Source organism: Lepidothrix coronata, unplaced genomic scaffold (assembly GCF_001604755.1).
Source record: "Lepidothrix coronata isolate B3197 unplaced genomic scaffold, Lepidothrix_coronata-1.0 Scaffold5, whole genome shotgun sequence".
Taxonomy (NCBI): Eukaryota; Metazoa; Chordata; class Aves; order Passeriformes; family Pipridae; genus Lepidothrix; species Lepidothrix coronata.
This window is the reverse complement of record NW_016690185.1, coordinates 7679197-7701678: the sequence shown is the minus strand read 5'-3', so window position 1 is coordinate 7701678 and position 22482 is coordinate 7679197. Positions and strand designations below refer to the sequence as shown.

At 38.5% G+C, this 22482-nt stretch overlaps 1 protein-coding gene across 1 annotated transcript in view; it reads right to left on the bottom strand.

Moving 5' to 3' along the window:
* Window positions 1-22482, bottom strand: part of CLVS2 (clavesin 2) — a 59555-nt gene that overhangs the window by 9885 nt on the left and 27188 nt on the right. Inside the window, exons 3-4 of the mRNA XM_017829982.1 lie at window positions 6884-6994; window positions 3659-3879 (exon numbers count right to left, since the gene is read on the bottom strand). Coding sequence (XP_017685471.1) covers window positions 3659-3879; window positions 6884-6994 — 332 coding nt within the window. The remainder of the gene's footprint in view (window positions 1-3658; window positions 3880-6883; window positions 6995-22482) is intronic.

Genomic DNA, 22482 nt, shown 5'->3' with positions numbered 1-22482 from the left:
ATATTAATTTCAAAGGATTGCCAACTGAATATAAGTAATAAAACTGAGCCTTTTCCTCAGCTGCCAGTGACTGAGCAGCCAGGGTTTCCACTTCTCATCCGGGGAACTGAAGGGGAACTGGAATGGCTGCAAACCTGGTCTCAAATTCCCAGTAAGGGAGCTTTGGCCATAAATTTCCAGGGACTCCAAAATCCCCAATGCCAAGGCAGGTGTGAAAATTGAACTACACAAATCCTGATCTATGGTTTGTAAGCTCAGGTGCCTAAATGCCTTGAAGAAGAAATAGTTTTCATTCGGTTTTAAATAGAAACTTACTGAAGTTTCATTCCATTCAGCAGCAATTCAAAAATGAATGTATGTAAAAGGAAAAAACATTTGTGTAAGTCTATAGTACCCCTATTCTATCTATAGCTCCCAAATAACTTTAAAAACATTACTGAATAAATTCTAGGAAAACACAGCAGGCCAGAGTTATACTACAAAGTCCCATTGCAGAGGTGAGGAACCAAACCACAGATACTCTGCAAAGTTTATCAACAGAGACATTTTCCTTGTAGGGTTAGATGAGAAGAGGATGCAGTTTCCAGCTGGGTGCATCAGCCATGACAGCCACAGGTGAGCACAGCCACATGCTAAACCTGACTGCTGAAACAGCTGTAATGGTGCCACTTGATATCAACGTGTTCTCCCCAGAGGTCTGTGCTACAGATGGGATTCATTCCTCCTTATCTCCACCACCCTCCTGTTACCAAACAAGTTATATTTTTTAAGAAAGGAGTCTATGCAGCAGTGGGGGAAGATGTTGGAAAATCCTTTTAACTTTAGTAAACAATGTTTGATCTCTACATCTGTGACTAATAGTCTTATGCCAGCTACTGCTTCCTTATTTACCCACATCATTGATTAATATATACTAGCAGATGTCTTAGTTTTGAGAACAAGGATTGTGTGTTAGAGCAAAGAATGATAAGAGAAGTACATTATGACCTGGCCACATATTTGAGATACTCTCAAGGAGAAAAGATTCACCAGAAGATCTGAAACCATAGCCAAGTAAGTCCACATAAATAATTAGCATATATGCATTTATTCAGGAAATGTAATGAATATGCAATAAAAATGTGACTAATATATATTAGTTGCATGAATATACCCATGTCTGTTAGGTTGCTGCAGACGCATGCTTTGAGGAGCAATCCCTGTGCACCCAGCACTGTTTATAAAGTAATATCAGCTTTCTAATCTAGAAAATTGGTTGGAGAGATTTTTTCCTGGTTTTCAGTGACACTCCCCAAAATCAACTTTCCTTTCAAGGTGAGGTCATCCAATTCACCAAAACTTCAAGCAGATCTGGAGTAATGTTAGTGGGGTAAAAAATACATTATGGGGTAAAAATGAGTAAGAAAGAAATGAATTCTCAGTAGGATTTTGGTTTAAGAAGAACATTGTTTCAGAGCAGTAAACTAATTTTAAAATGGCAAGCCAAATTAAACAAGGTGATTGTTGGAGATCTGCCAGACACTTATGAAATTTGCTCTAAGTTCAGCACTTTTCACTGACTTACTGTCATGGTTTTTATATGTTAAAAATCTTATTCTGCACTAACATACCATAGTGACTGTGGTTTCAAACTGAGAGAGACAACACATCAGGTGCTGAACTCAAGTTAAATTTAATTGTTAATGAAATAGTTTATCTATTTTATCTTAATTTTTCTATTAGTATTTTACACAATCTGTGCATTTAATACACCAAAGTTCTGGGACTTTCTGTCCATCTTACTACTTGGCACTAGCGCAGTAAGTCTACTTAGTATTTTTTATATGCAACGCCAGGGAATGAGGATTCCAGCAGGTGCTGGAGGCATGCTAACTGAGAAAGAATGCAAAGAAGGTGAAGAAATTTCAGCTTAATATTATGCAGATACAGATTTCAACATTCTTATTTTTCTCCAGTAGGTAACCTACTGTGTCAGCTCATCCAGACTGAAAGAATGTCAGTTTGAAGGTTACACTGAAGTGTAATTCTGTATGAAAGGTTTTTCAAGCACAAGTTAAATGAGAATAAAAATTATTTCAGAAAGAATGAAGATTCTGGTCAACTCACTGATTTTCTGTTTAGTAATGTGCTTGCCCAGAATAATCTGAAAAACTCTGCTCCAAAGGGACTTCTCCAAAGGAACTTGTGACAGGCCTTCTCATATTTTTTTTTTGTTGCACCCTTGGATGAAGTTACTTACTCTTGTGACTTCATTTTACAACAGTAAAACTTCTGCATTTCAGTTCTTTAATTCCACCCTTCTGTCAAAGAAAGCTTCTCTATTGTCTCATAATTCTTGTATTACAAGCAAATCATATTTAAGTGTATTGCTCACCTTTCCCTTTCCCCTGGCTCTTTTCCTCTGTCCCATTTTCTCCATTAATTATGTTAATTATATCTTTGTCATACAGCTTCAGAACCTTTCTTAACTTCTCCTTATCCTAGCTCATTCCTACCTCCCACTTTCAATGCACCGTAGGTTTTTTCCACACAAAATCCTTAAACTTCACTGTTTTTTTTTCTTTTTTTTTATTCCTATGGCAATCTCATGTTATCTCCTCTCTGTTTCCACAAAAATATCCCCCTTTAAAACCACACTGTTCTTCCCAGTCTATGCAACATTTTCCATCCAAAATCATCTTCCTGGCTGAGGAATTTCAAAATGTTTTATCCTGTTTGATCTGCTTCCAGAATTTCTTTCCCTTTTGCATCACATGCCATCTCCTAAAACTGGGTTCCCAGTGTAGCATATTCTGACTTAATTTTAATGACTTTCTATATTGTTTTCTGCCCTGTTTGCTCTCTTCTGATCCATTGCTAGGCCTACTCCTTGTGAGTTGCACTCTGACTTTTGCTTCCCTGCTCAACCTTTTCTATCACAATTGTAATATCACCTTTTCTCTTCTACTGCTCTGGCAAGGTTGGATCAGGTTCACCCCTCTAAAGTGAATAACCTCACTGCTTCCATAGTTACTGGAGAGGTAACTAACCTCTTCCTATACTTTATCTTGAATGGTAAAACGCAGCAAGCAATTATACTGTACCTTCTCAAAGAGAAGAATACCAGAACGCCAGAATGTTTACCAAACTTGAGTATAACAATTGGCACTGATTTTTGTCCTAGTTCTCCTTAGTACATTTTCTCATGTTGTGTGCAGTCACTGTGATTGACAGTTAAGATGCTGTAAATGTCCTGGCACCTACAGGTTGGTGGATACAAGGCACTGGGCTATGAGATGGAGGAAGATAAGAGCTATTTTCAGCACCCAGATGGATAATTGGCCCCAATTTACCCTCCGCACCAAGGCTCACTCCAGCTAGCACTGTTTCTCTAATAAGTACTGTAGGCTGGGACAGGGGGTTGAGCTTATTCTAAACTCAGTACTGCATATACGACCTATATGGCACCACAAAATAATCAGCTGCACTGAGTTCACAACTCACATGGGTAATAATCAAGGCCATGGTCTCTAATCACCACTGATCTTCTTAAAAAAGGGAAAAAAAAGAACTGACCTTGCATATAATAGCCTGAGGGAACAACATGCAGCTTCATAAAAGAGGAAGGCAAATGTTAACCTTATAGCAAAACTAGAAGACCACAGTACCTTTAACTCACCTTTTCATGGATTTAGGAGAGAGGTCCTTTTCTGTATCCTTTGCAGGAGTGTTGTAGGAGTCTGCATTGCATTCACTGTCATCATCGTATTCATGGTCAAGCAGTGTTCTTGCCCATGTCCCCATGTCATAGGGGGGCAACATTCCTCCAAACTCTGAAGGCAGGATCTCAGGGTGTATTAGCTGATGCAGGCTGTTGAGGTTATTACCATGTAGGAAAATCTGTATGTATACATGCAGGTAAAAACAAAGGGGTATCACAAAAAATCATCCAAGCCCAAATGACATCATCATTATTAGAGGATACTGTACGGTTTCAATATGCTGGTTGTGTTGGGCCAACAGAGGTGGGGGAGGAAGGCACATATCATCTCTGCCTTAAGCATGGCCATACTATGTTCATACATCTTCTAAGTGATTAAAGCATAAATGACTTAAAACGTTTGCAGGGCAAGGGACTTAAGGAGGGTAAGAACTGATGTCTGGTAGCTAGATGGACAGATTAAACAGACAGACTGCCTATCTCTTGTAATTTGCTCTCCCTAATTCTGTGAATTAATTCAAGTGAATAATTAAGAACATAAATAATTAATAAAAACAATATTCACCATATACATCAAGGAATATATATTGACTTTCAGCATCCAGCCATGAATTCTATAAATATAATAAACCATGCAGTGTAATGATAACACTACCGGAAAGATTTTCTTCCTTAATCTAGTCATACTAGTAACTGTCATTTATACTTGACAATACATGAAGCAATAACAGTAAAATAATTCCTGTGACAACAATGAGGGAATAGTTGATGGACTATTTGATATTTTCCATCAATGTTTTGGTAGACTGATATTCACATGTACTTTACATTTATATATCTGCATATCAATATGAAATATATGTATATATATGTATACCAATGTTTATGTTTATTGTTTATGTTTATGTTTATTGTTTCTCCTCAGAGATCTGGAATGTGTGACCTATGAGCACTAGCAACAGAGTATTTCTGGATTTGAGCAGCCTTCTGCCACAGACACTAGAAACCTGCAGACTTTCCAGTGGGAAGAAATGCCTGCTTTTGGGTACGGCTATACCGACAGCTCACAGCAACTATTTCTGGACTAATGCATAAGTCAGATCAAGATTCATCCTTTGGGACTAAGAGCAAGTGCCATGGCACAGTTCACATCCATATGGCTGAATTCCTTTCATGTCCAGAATAAGCTCACCTCATTTGTTCTGCTCACTGGTCCATGCCATCCCCAAATTTTTCCTGGACAATGCCTAAGAAAGTCCCAGCTGGCACTCATCAGTGCCCTGCCAAAAAGTGATAATACAACTGAACAGCAGGAAAGGCAGTGCTGGACCCTTTTTAAATGACTAACAGAAGCAGCCAAGAAGTGAAAGTAGGATGTTGCCTCCTAACAGCTGTCCCCTGCCTCTTGGTCCCCACTGGGCAGGCAGGGATGTGCACACAAGACATTAACCACTACCAATTCACATTTCACTTCACCTTGCAGGGACTTCTCTGGACAGCTATATCCTTAGCACAATTTATCAGGAGTTAAATTCAAAAGGCAGAAAGTCAAAGACCAAATATATGTTTGTCTTGTATTGCTTAGTGCAGCCCATCTTCCAGTCAGCTGTGGACACAGCAAAATTAATATGACCATGCAAACCGAGTAATTTTCTCCCATCTCAGAAAGGAATTTAATCTTTCTGTGAAAGAACATATATGAATGGTGAAAGTAATTTATTTTATGGTGTCTTTTCAGCTGAATGCTTCATCTCTTAGCAATTGTTTTTATACATGCCTAGTACAGCATTTATCTGAATATAGCTATCAGTTGCAAATCTACCAGATGTTAAGAAAATACAAAATAATTCAAGATAAAGACAACAGATAAATAATGATCCTGATTTAAAAAATCTAAAGACAATTCTCTTGGGTTTGGTTTTTTTTTCACAATCATTTGTTCTGGATCTAATAATATTTTTTTAAAGCTGATTTTAAATTTTATGTGCCAGTCATAACTTTCACATTTTGACACTACATTTTGAACTGTAAATCAATATCTAATCATCTGACTACTTCTTATAGGTATTCAGTATTGACAAAAAACAGTTGTAAAAAATCAGCATTTCTGAAAATATATGCCATTGATTCAGGTGTCTAAATAAAAATATAGATGCTAACTGATAAGCACCCATGTCCAACTGCCTTTCACTTAATGTTGTAACACACCCAAAAAGCTACACTTTACTCCCTAGTTATGCATACATAGCACTTGAGTTAAAAAGGCCTCAAGCATATCTGGCACTACAATGTTCTTTGCTGAAGCTGTAGTCAACAGAGTGCAACTGAATCCTTCAAAATGGGGTTTCATTTGCATATTTATAACAGATATTACATAAAAGGCTTTGTGATCTATAGTTCAAAACTTATGAATACCAGAGGCCTCTCAAGCATAATCTGTTAACAAGAAACAGCTAAACACCAAGGATGATTGTGGCCTTGTAGATTGTGTTTGAGGACAGAAAATACAGAGCTGCTTAGAGAGCTGATTCCATAAAAAACCCCAAAACCATCATATTCTTTGTAGTGGCTTTGTACATGATGTTGATTGTGTTTTTCTGAATGACAAATTTCCTGTTACAGAAATAATATCATATGCTATCACCACCAACTCTAATTTAATTGCACTGATGCAAATGCTGCAAATTCAGAAACGTCTCGGAGACTGCTCATGCTTATGCACAGACGCATGCACACAGATTTCCTTTTATTGCTTTCATCCAAATTAGTATTTGCAAGCTATTATATACCAGCTGAGTATTTTAGCTCATGCGAATGTCAAGGAAATCACACAAGGAAAGGATTCTCTAGTCACTATCTCTGTTTTTAAAAGAAAGACACAAATAATTTTAACAGAAATTAAATATAATGGAATTGAATACAATATTAATAGAATCTCTAATGTTGGCAATAATTTTATATAACACCCAGGAGAAAGCATGTGCTTGCATTTTAAAATATGTTTAAGTGCACTGTGTGACTGTGTCCTTAAAGGATAATGCTGTATAAGTTTCTAAAACAGCTGAAGGTACTCTTTACAACACAGAATAGCAAGCTGATATCTCCTGTATATCTACATTGTTAGAGTATGATGTGTCTGCTGATGACAACTGCCAGGAAATGGACAATTAAACAGAGGAATACCCTTTTTCGTGTCTTCTCCTTTAGAAAAGGTCGTATAACTGTGTAGAGGGCATGGATATACCACGGCTGATTGACGAAATGTATTCCTCCAAATCGAGCTGGAAAGCTGTCCTGTAAATCACAAAACAAATACATACAAGTCAGCTGACTCTTAACATATATTGCACATGCATCGACATCAAGTATCTTTTTGTTTTTTTTCCAAATGCTTTCATTTTAATAATAAAACTTTAACAAGAAGAAGGATTATTCAAAATTGTATCCTCTAAACTGAGCTCCAGCCTTCCAGCCAAGAAGCAAAACACCCTGGACAGAGTAGTGAGGAAGTGTGCTGAGATAGTTATGGTATTCAAATAAAGGCATAGCATTTCTAACCTCCAGAAATGCTTTAAACATTTATGATTTGCCCAAAATCCATCTATGTAATATATTTTTCTCTTTTCCACTTCTATGGGTTTTATTCATTTTTAATAGTAACAATCTCAACTCTTCTATGTCATTGAAAAGCACTAAAAATGTCCCTTGTTTCCACCTTAAAAGAAAGTGTAAATCTAAGCTACTATCCAAAATGTCTCCAATATTATCCATATTTCATAAAACTGAGACTGCATTAAACATTATGCATAAACTGTTATGCAATATCCATGACAGTAATTCTTGTCACATAGTCAGGGGCCTTCTGGGAACTTAAATGTAAGGATAGCATATCTGTATTGAAGCAATGATTTTTCTTTTTTCTTGCAGAAAATCACAAGGAGCAGATAACTCCCTGATATGCATTTTCAATTTCTAAGTCAAGAGAATATGCCAGAGAAGGTTTGGCAGTTTAAGGAGGGCAGCCACTCTGTCCTGGAATACTATTGTCAAATTCATCGCGTGTCCTCATTTTGTCTTTGCCTGCTTGATCATATGCACAAACAATGCAATAAACTGCTGCCGTCTCCTATGTTGCCTGGAGCTACACCACTGAAGAAGGAGAAAAGAAGTGTAAACAGGAGAAGCTGATGCATGTCTCCTTTTCATGGGCTATGTCAGAACCTTCTCAGTGAGGAACCTTCTCTTAGGTATACAGACTTACTAAATTAATGGCTTTCATTTGAACCCTAATTCAACAGGTGGCCCACTATAGGCAGCCATGGTAGTCAGATCAAAAACAGGTTCCTCACAGCAGCAGCAACTCCCATTTGACAATACAGGTACAAAAAAAGGACATGCTTCCCAGCCACACCTCTTGTGTGGATGCAGTAAGGGCAGCTTCAGGTCAGTGGGATCAGAGGCTCAAAAGGAGGCAATCAAATGGTCAGACAAGGCCCTTTGTGCCAATAGGCCTATTTTGCCTTCTCTGGAGACAAGACAGTAGGCCACACAGAAGCCTCCAGCAGCCAAGATACAAACTGCAAAACACCATTTGAAGCATACCGTTTTAGGATCATAACAGCACACACCAACAATATGGCCAAGAAAAATATTACCAGCTAAAGAGCCAATCAAGAACTGTCAGATAAAGAAGGCAGAACCTGCAGAAAGGAAATCGTAAGGTCAATAACTAATTGATCCCAACTGGGAGGTAGAAACTGGAATATTTATTGAACATGCAACTCACAATTTAAGGGTCTTGGGGGCAGGACATGTTAATGAGGAGGATGGGTTATGCAAACTAGGGAATGGATTATGCTGACTAGAGGATTACACAATTTTCTGCTACAGTTACACAAGTGGTTAACATTTTCCCTTAGCTAGGACCACATGGGGGGAAGAGAACAGAGGGGTTTCTACATGGTCTGACAACACCATCACAAAGTCTTTCCATATCTTGCTGAAGAGACAGGACAATCAAACATAGCTAAATATTAACGAGTCTTGTAATGAGGCTCCTCAGAGTAAGGAGTTTCTCCAAGTTCCTGCTGTCCACAGCCTGCTACATAATCATTTTCTGCTGATATCCGAGTTTCGGATTCCAACAGGAAATCTTTCATGAAATGTTTCTAGATAAGAATATACTTTGAAAAAGTACACATGTCTGCACACTTGCAGAACCTCTTTAGTTCTGTGAATGTGTTCAGACCTGTGGGAATAATGAAGTCTGAAGAGGTCACTTACTGCTCTCAAAGGTTCCTTTCACATACTGTCAGGGACACCTAACCCAGAGGCTCTTTACATCAGGATGCCACTTGCCTTCAAATTGCAATAACTTGCTGGATTTTCCATCAAGGAGGTAATGTCTTGACAATAATTTACAGGGAGGATAACAACTATAACACACACCACTCACATCTGGCTGGCCATAGCACAACAGTCAATGCAATCAACAGTCTACGTTGTAGTTTTTCTCCAGAAATGTTTGATTAACAACAGCCTTGAAATAAAACAATCTTACTGAAAGACTGCTGTAGAAGCCTCATTTTGCTAAATGCCCAATTCCTGTCAGCACTGACTAAATGTCAAACAGGATGGTTGATAATTGGACACGTAATTCATCCTGTTCAGTATTGTAAATCCCCAAATACCATTTTGAGAACACAACCTATGATGTACAAAAGGTAGTAAATTATGTCCCTATCACAGTGATCCAACAAATCCATTAAGAAGGATAAATCAGTAGATGACACCTTAACCTTTAGTTACAGGAGATACAATTCACCTACAGAAGGTTGTGTTTATTTGGATTATCATGGCTGCTGCTCCAGCAAGGAAGTCTGTTGCTCCATGCTGTGTACCATGCACAAAAGAGCACACACTAGAGGTACAGAAGTCTCAGCAGAGCTGAGAGTCACAAAGAAACTGAGGATAATTTGTGAATAAGAAGATCTCAGTAGGCAGACATGTACATACACAGATTCAGAGCAGAATGCCAAAGGTATTTGTATTGTAATGTGGGCTCAGAATGCTCTGCATCTTTATAAAGATATAAAATTTCAAGCAGACAAAAGGACTATCTTTAGAAAGGACCACTTTGACACTTCTGCTTTTCTTTCCTGCATCTTGGAAACCAGTTACATGGGGGATCATGGATATATGTGGAATGATTCTCAAATAGAAGATGTCACTTGATTTTAAAAGCCAGTTTGAGTGTTTTTCAGAAATTCTTAAAGCATTTTCTGGAACTAAAGAAGTTGGGTATTTATCAGCTCCCGTAACTGAACTGAGGTGCCCAGATTCAGGAGCGGTTCCTAAGGTGTAATTAGGAACCCCAAAATTTGTGCCAAAAAAAAGAAAGGGTGATTTCGTCAGAATGATCCTCCACTGTACACTGTGCTGGGACTAGAATGCAAAAGCTGCTGAAAGTAGATCTAAAGGTCAATCTCAAAAGCACCTGGTGAGAAAATAAAAAAGCAGAGTAAGCATCTACATCTGCTGGAGAAACAGGTGTCAGAAGGTTTTCTGTTTCTTCTCAGATGCATCTGACTTCCACATGGGGATTTGCCAGACAGATGGCCATCCTACACCAACAGCAGGTAGGAATTTCTTTCAAATCATTGATTCTTGTGGGGTTTTATGTAGATTAGATAACAAGCATGGTGGCAGTCACAACTGCCTCTGCAGACATACTGTATTTCAACAGAAGAGCCTGTAACCCATGAATCACATGAATTCTAAATAAAAGGAATCCCTTGGCAGAAAACAGTAAGAAATGGAGATCAGCCATGAAGTAAGCTGTGCTTCTGACTAGAAAAGTAATAAATCTGATGGATTATTACCAATCCACTAAAAAGAACTAATTATATATACACAGTGAGTGGATTTTTCTTAGTGTTCACTGTAACCTCTGTTTAAGCAGCAGAACACAACTTTCCTGGGTCTCTGATGAGCACAGTTTGGGATATGGCCATGCCATAGACACAGGCAAGCACGTAGCTCCTATTATGGACCACAGCTCTTGGGATATGAGGCTTACAAGTCACAATTAATAGCTGCCAAGAAAGAGGCAGACCTCCCCACTACTGTCTGCGTGACTGGGTGACTACCAGTGCATGGCCGCCACTGGAGAATGATTCCAAGGAAACTGCCTCACCAGGTTTCCATCTCTTATGATATGATTCTACAGACTCACAGCACAGCAGTTTTATCTCTCTGCCAAACCATTTATACAACCTGCTTCCTCTCCAAGGACCAAGCTGCTGTTGCTTGCTACCAGCCTTGGCACATACTAAGAAGCCAGGTTCCTACTTGCCGGGCACCACATTGCATCCTGTGCTAGGCTTGGCCATCACCTGAGCCAGCTCTCAGGGTTTCACAGAAGGTCCCATACTCCACTGTGGCCAGCAGAAACTCTTACAGCACATGTAGTAACAGCAAAACCAGTATATGACATTTTCAACAGTACCTAAGAGATGAAAGTGCCAAATTCCTACCAAAAACCACTGTAGGTCTTCTTAGTGGTCTCAGAACTGTTATCATAGGGATAATAAACATGACCCACCTTTTTCATCTTTACCAAATGCAAAAAATTAAATTACTTCTTAAAGTCCACAGCATTCTCTACTCCTTGGGTATCATGTCTACATTTAAATTTCTGAAGTCTACTTTTAATGAAGTAGCCCTCCTAGCTAAAGTCAGTATTGTAGTCAAATTTGTTTGCACAGCTCTTAGAAGCGTAGTCTCAGAAACTGCTGGGACCACTGTGCGCCCAAAGGTGCCTTGGGAGCCCAGCCACATCAGAGCCTTACAAGAATGCTGCATATCCCCTCCAAACAGACCATCTGGAACCACCTTGCCACTTACTAACACTGCAAGAGTGCCTGGGCATATATTCTCTGGGGTTATTTTTGAGGTTGGCTGACAGCCTAGAGACATCTTTCAAAGGACAGTCTAAACAAATATAATGAACACACACACTTTACTTAAGGCTACACTTGAGTGCTGTGACAAATTCAGGCCCCAGCACCTGTAGATGACAAGGGGTTACAAAGTCAAAACTGCAGAAACTTTATCCTCGTAACAAAAAATGCAAGTACAAATATCTTAAATGTGACTTAAGAATTATTCCTTAAGATACTACATTACTTCTCCTTCATCTATTCCAAAAAGTCAAGCACCTCATGGAGAAAAAAAAAAAGTCATTATGATGAAATAAAATAGTATCTTTATAATAGAAAGATCCATTAGAAAGAAACTGAAGCATTATGTCTGCTGCAAAATGCAGCATGACTAAACTTAGTTTTTAGCATGTTAATACGGAAAAGCACGGAAAGAAAAGGCACTGATTAGAAGGAGTATTTCACTTCCTTAGTATTCCAAGAGTACTAAGAGGAATCAAGAGTCACTGCTGTCCACATCAGGAAAGGACACCTGTCTTGCTCCCAAGCTGTAACTTTCACTGAACACATGAAAGAACAAGTCATTCCTAATACTAAACTTCCTGTCAGCATCCGTCCACGACATGGGTAATTGCAATGTCTTAAAACAAAATAACTTGTGTGTCAAGACTGATCACCTGTGCCCGAGACATCACTGGGACCCTATCCAGTGGTGAGGACAGGATTATTAAGAGACTGGAAAGTGAATCTGTGGAGTCTAAAAGAATTTGGATTGTTTTGTTTATGAAAACAAACTCTGAAAGACAGATGCTATCTATAACACACTAGGGAGAATAAACAACAGGTGAGGAAAGACCCTTTCAAAATAAAGGACAATGTTGACACCCACACAACTGACAGAAAGCTCACCATGAACACAGCTAGACTGGAAAGTGGTAGACAGCTTTGAATCATCAAACATTCAACAAGCCTGGTTGGGGATCAATAAGTAACCTTAACTCATTTTGAGCCAATTAGTAAATTATGAGGTATCTAAGCTTCAGGTTGTCTAACAACAGAAAACTTTTCCTCTGTCCGTCTCTGCTAAGGCTCTTTAAGGTTCAGATCCAAAGAGAAATCTAAGGTTTCGATGGTGGTGAAATTCTGCTTGATCCCTGGAACAGCTGCACTAGTGATTTCCATCTATAAGACTATGATGTTGTTCTCTCCTAGTCTGAGCTTTTCATTTTTATTAGACAATGTTGAACCATTTCTAAGACAAACAAAAAGTGCCCAAGTAAATTTTTGTTACTGTGTTCAACCAAAAGTGCACTACCTAAAGGCAAATTAACATCATTCACTGACATTCCTACAAAATAAGATGTAATTATCTAGAACTGGATGTTGTCATTTTACTAAGAAGCTTTCAGTGAAGCAATTTGACTTTTGGCAGTCCTCTTCATTTCTGTTAGTCATTTTCTCCTACAGCTTATATAGAAATGTTAAATTAAATGGGATGAGAAGAAGGATGATATCCATCCAGTGATGATATTGCTCTTTTTACTAAAGTATCTGTTTTAATTTCAAACAATCTTCCATCTTTCATTTCAATACACTACCCATAAAAATCATATATTGTTTAAATTAATTAGGTGGGATTTAAAAGCCATCTGACCATATGTGTCTGCATATTTATATATAAATATAATAAAATTTAAAATCTATGGAGATTTTGTGCTTCCACTATTTGATTAAAGGGCTGATATCTCTCTCAATTTTTTAATTAGATGGGCTTGATAAAGAAAATATTTTGCATAAAACTTCTCATTTTAATTTGAAATTATTTTATCACTTTGCAAATTAACTTCAATAGGTTTTGATCTGATTTTTTTAAAGGTTTAATCAGAAATTGTGAAATTATTTTAGCAATTTTTGCTCATTTTGAAAGGGACTTGGAGTTTTGGGCATTGGTCCTTGGCTCATTTGTTTAGTTTGAACATTGAAAAATGAAGGCTTTAATTTTGAAGAGGAAATGAAAAATGCTGTTTTCCAAGGACAATTCTGTTTTCAACTATCAACACTGTCTCTTTCTAATTCTAAGTAACACTTCACTTGGAATGTGAAGTATTAAAAAAGGGGAAAAACCCCAAAATTTTGCACAGCTTGATGCTATCTTCCAAATCAGCAAAGCCATAAAAACAGTAAGAAAGATGGCAGAAGTAGATTCGTCTACACTGTTTTCTATCCTGTGATGAAAATCTTTCTTTACAATAGGCAATTATCAGAAGGTGATTTCTTCTACAGAAATGCCCACAGGGAAAAAAAAAAAAAGGAGTCTGTTTTCCAGGCAGTTTGTGAATGTTTTATTAGATTAAGATTACAGACAAATTGAAAAAAACACTATACTGCTAACTGCTGTGCATACTTTCATAAACTGGTGGAACAAAAATAATGTGGAAAATTACTCTTCATAAAGGATTACATACTCAAATTCCTCAAGGCAGAAGTCTTTGGCCAGGGACTGTATAGCAGGAGCTGAAATGACACACTAGCATCTCAGCTTATACCACCCTCATCCTGAAGTCACCCTCTTTTAGTCAGTGAGACTGTCCTGATGCCCAAACAGCCCTTGGTCTCTGTCGCAACTGCTGACCACAGGATTACTGTCATAATGCTTTTCATCACACAGAAAGCCCCCCATGGGCCTGAGGTCGTTTCAAAGAGGAACATCAGTAGTTATCAGATACCCTCCTCCTTGTGCCTGACCACTTGCAAATGTGAGTAGGCTAAACAGCATCTTATCTAGAATTGCCTTAGGGGAGCTACAGTTATTTGTTCTGTTTTATTCAACCTAAATGTGATCTCTTGTGTTACCTCACATTTTCTCCATAGCAGAAGGAAGAAAGGGAAACTCTAGGATAGTGTAAAGACAAGGACTGAAGGAAACAGTGACAAGGCAGAAACCACAGAAATAAGATAAAAGTGAGGAGCAGCAGAGATTAAATTAAAAAGTAATTCAGGGAAAGATATCAAGAAATTACTATGATGCACAAGGGAAAAACATAAACATCTTGTTCCTTCTCTAGTCCCTCTTCAAAATTTGCACAGGAGGGCAAAGAAAGAGAACTATAAAGTATTCCTACATGGAGGGCTCAGGTTTTACAGTCACATGTCAAGACAGATTTTGCAGATCTAAACTCAAATAGGGTAAATAAATACCAAATCTTATGCCTTCCATGTAATTTGAGTATATCATCCCAAGTGACAATCTCCCAGAAGAACCAGAGCCAGCCTAAGGATCTTCAATTCAGGATTGGCTTCTGTCAAAATTTGCAAGAAGCTGTATCTGAACCTGTCACGACAATGGGGTGCACAGGTCTGCAGATGGACAGGGTGAACAGAGATACTGCACAGAGGCAAAAATGCACATTTTCAAATAACATTGCATAGCTTTGCATTGCCAACAAGTTAATGACTTAAAAGACACCAATTCTTCTACCAGAATATTCACTTTTTTCCCCTGCAAATGGAGAAATTCTAAACTGTTGCCTACAATTTTATTTTCCAAGGCTCCTCCAAAACTGCAGACAGGTTGCATCAAAATTGGACTACCCTTTTATAAATTTCAATTTACAATAATACAATAAACTGAAAACTAGTGTTTCAAGAGTTATTTCATGAGCCATATGTTTTCTCATACTAGGAGGAATCAACCTCCATCACTGCAGTAGGCACTAAGAGCAGTAATCATTTTAGCCATCCAATTTTAATCTGTCACTCCATGCAAATGAGAGTCCTGAGAATTGAATTGAACCGTAAAATTGGAGGATAGTGATTTAAGAAAAATCAGCTGAGGATAGCCACTGACATCCAGAATGCAGTATAATTAAGCTTTAAATTACTGAGAAAATTGAATAACTGACTTGAGATCCATTAATAAGTATTATATTTTATTAAAAACAGAGGTATCATGAACTATGCAGCATACATAGTTTCAAGAGGTCAGTTCCCCACAGTACAAAACTATTTCCAGTTCCAAAAAGTGTTCAAATGTCTTTATCATATTACAGAATGAAGATTTATGTCAGCCTTTCAGCTTCAAGAAAGCCTCAGTCTGAACTGCTCAGCTACACTTTATCTTTACAAAGGTGCTTGAAAAGATATGGTTTCCTACATGCTAACTCCACTTCAGCTTCCCTCTTCTGCACTCCTGAACCACTATTAGTGGTACACAGACGTAAAATGCACCTGGGAGTCTGGGGAATTTCAATATCGTTTGAGGGAGAACTGTCATTCAAGTTAGTACTCTAGAGGACCATAAATCACTGTTGTTCAAGTCTAACTTCAGACATTAACCCCTTGTCTTTGTAAAGCCATACAAACATGGCTGTCTCTGTGTTAGCTGCTACAGAGGAAATTCTGTCAGTAAAAACAGACATTCACAACAACTGGACAAATAAATAGTTACATGGTTTATCATGAATATCTAGGACAAGGCTAATATGATTACTGTGCTATCAGGATATGCCAGTAACAAAGAAATGTGATGGCAGGCTCTCTCCTAAAATCACAATTTCGAAACTCCTGAAAATTCATATCCAAGGAGTTGGAAGCTCAAAATCAGAAATGCAGATCTCTTCTTGATAAGATAAAAGTGGAAAACCCAAGTGAATCTCTTTTCAGTAAGACAAATTAATAGTAGCCTCAGTTCACATTACATGCGAATGTAATTACATGTTTCCACAGAGGAAAAAACTGAACTCTGAAACTGTCCAGAATGCTGTGTCCAGTGCTGGGCTCCCCAGGACAAAACAGACAGCAACATACTGGAGAGAGTCCAGCAAAAGGCCACAAAGATGACTAAGGAATTGGAGCATCTCTCATATGGGCAGAGACTGAGAGAGCTGGGAATGTCCAGCATGGAGGAGAGAAAACTCAGGGGAATCTCAGCAATGTATATAAACACCTGGGGCCTCTGGTGGTCTAGTGGTTAGGGTGCAGGACTCTCACCGCTGCGACCCGGGTTCGATTCCCAGCCCCCCGGGCAGATGGAGCTCGTCAGCCCTGTAAGGCAATCCATCTAAGAGAAGGTCACTCTAAACAAACCTACGTCCTGGGGACCTCACTGCCACTGTCCAAGCTTGCTCAACCCCGGCAGATGAACCTCAGGATTAAAGGGTGGGCTCAGTTCAGCGCACGCTGTGTCTCACCTAAAAAATCCACTGCGCAGGCTCGAAGGGTTAATGACCTTTCCCAAATCTTCGCTCGCGAAGACTGGCCATTATTATTATATAAACACCTGAAGGGTAGGTGTAAGAAGCCGGAGCCAGGCTCTTTTCAGTGGTGCTCAGTGATAGGACCAAAGGCCAGGGGAACAAACTCAAACATAGAAGGTCCTTCTCGACATAAGGAAACCACGTAAGACCACATAGTTCTGAAAAAGTCAGACACTGATGAAAAATATAAAATCACTGAGGTTAAATTGGGTCTTTTTAGCTGGTATTTTCCAAATCACTTCCCAAAGTTGTGCTATTTTTGAAGCTCATCACCAGCCAAAGTAACCAGGGTGATGACAGACTTCTCTAGGTAAATAAAAAACTGATTTGCAGCTAGATGTTAATATTTACCCTACGTAATGTACTCAAGCTTCTTGGCTTGCCTGAGGTCATTCATCTTCTCATCACAAGTGGCTTACAAAAATGTGCATGGCTTACTCCACCTAAACAAAGGTTTGCCTTTCCTGAAAACCCTGACACTTCATGCATCACACTCTCTGAACCAAGATTTACAAAACTTAGCCATTGCCAAGTTGTCTGCACAGCAGTGAACAGGCCCAGTTTACAAAGGCTGGGAATGAGCTGCTCCCCCATTTCTGGCTCAACACACACCCACGAGCCCAGATTTTCAGTGATATCAGAGGACAATACAGGCATCTCACAGATCAGGAAAACTCAGCAACACTCATATTAACTTCACTCATTAACGAAACCTCCAGGAAAGAAGAACGAAGTTCAATTTCCATTTTCAAACTGACAATTTACTGCTATGCTCCTATCCCTACCAACCTTATAAAGGGCAGTTGCATCTGAAAGTGCGTCTTTTTCCAAATAGAGTATTATTAACAAAAGATACTGCTTTTGCATATGTACCATCTTCAGATGTTTGTAACTAGAGTTTGTAAAATGTTTATTGCTCTACTCTTAAAACATTATTCAAATTGTAGCATCTTAAGTACAATGCAATATACTAAAACAATGTAACCTGTTTTTTACAGACAGCATAAGTATGTGCTCAAAAAGATCCTTCTTCCCTCTCCTTCCATTCTACTTCGCTGATTTGGCCACATTCTGATTTGCAGCCCTCTTCTACAGCATGGGTTAAATTTTCTGCTTTCCTATATTATTGTCACTGCAGTGCTAGTGGTTGGCACTAACCAGAGAATTAAATCTCCAGTGGAGGAATGATGACATATGGTATGCGTGAATGGACTTAATGGAAGGCAGAGACACCCTGTTGGCTGCCTCTTACTTCCCATCCATTAGCACCATACAATGCATTGTGCCATGCTGTCCGGCACATACATGCTATTAGTCTCACAGCTGTGAAACCGTCATCCACCTGTCATTCATGCTACAGCTGTAAACACCTCTGCTCTGACCGCCATGTGTACCTCAAAAGGAGCCTGAAAATACGAAACTCCTCACTTCAGTGAGAATATTACACATTATTAACATTAAACATTAACATTAAACCTTAAACCCTTCTGCTTAACTGAACAGTCAAGAGTCATTCCTCAGTAACTAAGAAAAGCGACATATGACGAGCTGAAGCAAAATCAGTGCCAATGTTAATGTGAGCAGACATGGTGTTTTACAGCCTGTCCATTCACAAAGGGATGCTGTTGTTGAGGGTATCTGGAGGCAATGTCTCAAAGCTCTTGCACCTGTAGAAATAGTTTAAGCAACCAAAATCTTCTGTTAAGTACTAACAGATGCTGGGTCACAGAAAGAGACAAATACAGACCCAAAATATACATTTGCTAGACATAGGATATTTTCAATTGCCCACGAACAGAACTGCATTGAAATCTAAAAGGAACATGTCAAATAGAGTGTGTGTCTGTGTCTAAAAATCATTATGCCTCTAACATCAAATTCATCTCTTAAATAATTTATGAACATGGATAATTTGTTAGTTTCCAGTAGCCTATTTACTTTAAATTAAAACAGATTTAAAAGCTCAGACTATCAGCATAGGATAAAAAAAAAGGAAGGTATTTTCTATCTAGGAACCAGAATCAGTTCTTTGTGCCCTACTGGTAGATCAATTATGTATTAGAGCTGCTGCTGCTTGACTTTTAATCCACATTAGTTCACAGACCTTGAGCAAATTTGATGTTACCATATTAAAAAGGGAAAGCACTAGAATTAGCTATACATAAACAAAAAGGAAAACAGATCAAGCAAGGGACCAATTAGTGTGTCAGATGCTGGCAATGGAGAGAGGGGCTGCCTACTGCCAGCACACAGGGAAATAAGAAATACACAGATAATTCATTTAAATTCCCTTAAATGTAATAAATCCCACCTGGAATAACCATGATATCATTTTTAACATGTTTCTTTGTTACCCTAATTTTTGGCAAATCAGGCAAAGAAATCTGCTGATGTGTATATATGTGTCAAATGCAGTACTCTATATCTAGAATACCTGTTCTCATTCTGAATAAACAACACTTCAAGCCCCATTCTAGATATCAGAAACCAGCTGTATGCTTAGCCATTCAAAGATCCTGGCTGTGTATTTACTGAAATAAATCATTTAAAGCAGTACTCCAGTCAGCTTTGCTCACTTTGGAGGCCGGCTGATAAATCTTGACACGTAGCCGAAACATTAAAAAGTCTTCCATTTTCTGAACCCAAATTCCTGCATCATCATATCCACTACAGTCTTTCAGCACTAAAATTAAAAGCAGCATGAATATTTAAGTGTTCTGTGACAAGAATGCAGCAGCTAAATCTGCCAGTATACAAAATGCAAAGGCTACATACACCTTAGAATTTAAGTTCACTGGACGGAGGGGAAGAAGGTATCTACCTTCTGGGGGAGGAGGGGGGAAATTATCTCAAAATGCTTGCTAGCTATTGCTGCTGACCTAGAAGCTGTAGTTTGAGTGCTCTAAGGTTTCATTTCCTTACAAAGACAATGTTATTTGGCTGAAATATTTTTTCCTACAGTGCACACTAGTCTTTCCTGGAGATAGGAACAGATACAGCCTAGAGGTAAATGGGGACGTAAAGTGTCTGAATGCTCCACTCAATACTGGCAGCTTTGCCAAAATGAAACATTTCAGTTTTGACTCATTTGATACTTTTCTATGGAAATAAAAAAAAAAAAAATCTAAAAAGGAGACATTTTACATAAATATTTTAATTTAGTCTTTATGGAAAATCTGTGATTCTTCCTAGAAAGGCTGTAGGGTCAAAAGATTATAATGTTTCTGTTTAAATTTTTAAAAGAACTACAGTGCCCTTGTTTTTGCGCATAGGAATGCAGCATCTTGAACCTATACTAACGGATTCCATTCTGTTATTTGCTGTGATCATACAAAATGCAAGCTTACACCAGGATGAGAAATCGAATTTCATGCAGATCTGATATGAAGAGTTATGTAATGAAATAAATATCAGACAAGCACTATCTTGTGTGTCCAAAGACACCCTCAGCATTCAAACAGATTGCTTTGTTATTTTGAGCTGCCACAGTGCTGCATACTTCATTGCCCAATCCTGTGACTGTGACAGACCTCACCCGCAAAATGAGGCCATGCAGGTTTAACCTTCTGGTGGACACCACAGAGCTGTCCAGTGGTTGTTGGCACTTCAGTAACTGGTTCCTCTCCTCTGGCTCAACTCTGCCCCTCAGTTCCAGCACAACTGAACAGTTGGTGTGCTCACTGAAGCTGCCAGCTTTCAGCAGAAAAAATCAACTAAGAGTCCTGACCACTTCTGTTGTATAAAGTCCCATGGTGCCATTGTAGAAGTAGATGCATTAACCTCAATGTCTCAGTCAAACAACAACTTGAAGAATCTCATTCTGCCTATCTGAATTCTGTAAATACTTTCAGCTGACATAAGCATTTTTACAGCAGCATTCAACTGCCTCAAAGCGTCACCAAGAACTGAAAAAACGACCACTTATCTGCTGCAAGATGTGATTGTGTCAATACCACAAATGTTTAACACTGAGAAGATTAGTAAGAGTTAATAGCAAGTGGGTCTGATGAGCTCAACTAACTCCGTGACATTCTGTTTAGGTTAACGAAAATATTAATAGTCAGGACATAGCCACTACAGCAGGAGGGAGCAGCCCTGGGCATGTCTATTTTTTTAGTAAATAGTTACACTCTTAGAGAGTTCTCCACTGGCAGTTTCCTATTATAAAACAGCAAGAAACTCAGGAAAACATGAAGTAATTTTAAATTATTATGCCTCATACAAAAGAAATATATTCACTTTCAAATGTAGGCTTTACACAGAATAAACCTTTTAAACACCATTAATTAAACAGAGTGGCTACTCAAGCACTATGAGGTCTGTTGCGTAAATACATATTAAGGAGTCCTGAGAGCTGTTTTCATCCACTGCAGTGACTTCTACAGAGTAGCCTTTTTTACAAAAATTAGTGTCACGCAAATGCTTCTGTTCATATCCTATCTGTTGAAACTCAGTTGTCCATATTCCGTACAGTTTGAAATGGTGACTAGAAATGGCTGCAAGATATAAATAATTCTCCAAGTAAAATATGTGTAATTATTACTTTCTTAGCCATCAGGTCTTCAGCATCGCAGTTCCTTTTCAACGGCACTGAGCAATGTACCATCATTTGTTTTTAAGGTAACTGTTATGTAATTGAGTAAGTTCTGCCATATTCCCATACCTATTACTCAGCAGGTAACTCGAGGGTTTAAACCTTAAAAGACTGGGATCAATAACAACCTTGGTACATGGGAAAAGTGAGGGAGAAGAGCCCAGATCTGAATATCACTCACAAGTGACGGACATCAGTGCTCACTGACCAGCAGACTGGGTGAGAGCACGCAGGGGTTTTGGAGAACCTCAGCTACAGTAACTTAACTCACTGCCTCTGAGGAATTGGACTCTGCATCAGATGAGAATCAAGCCCACTCTGAGTACACAACTAATAAATCCAAAGTAAATAATAATCCACATACGGGGTTGTAAATGTTGATGATAATAGCTATTTCTGATGGTTTTACAGAGTAACGCACCGGGGCTATGAGATATTCCATTTTCAAACAATGTACCTGTCTGGAAACAGTTCTCTACTACTGTCTACTGAATGCTTTTCTGTAAAAGAGACTTCATAAGAATATAATAAAAATAACTTATTCCCTATCATCAGCAGCGTAAACAGCACAGCCCCAATGGGAATAGGAGCTAGGCTAACAGAGAAGCTGAATTCATTGTAAATAAATAATGTGATCAAGACCTTTGCATGGTTTTGCATTTCACAGAAAAAAATATCAATTTGCAAGTATTTTATACCTTTGGAATAAAGCTCTTCCTCATTGTGTTGGGTTTTTTTGACAATAAAGTAAATACAGATGTAGATGAGTTCACAAAAAAATAAATTATCTTTTCTACAACACTATCATTAAACAAGTTCATAGATTAATATAACCCAGCATCAGTGCAAAAACCTTGCAATGTGCATTCCATTAGAGCATGAAGTTTATAAAATAGAAGCACTGTTACATGATTAGCAGGCTGTATATAGTTTTATACAGTCCACACAAGACATGGTTCTTCCCTGATCCATATCTATCATACTACTGCCATG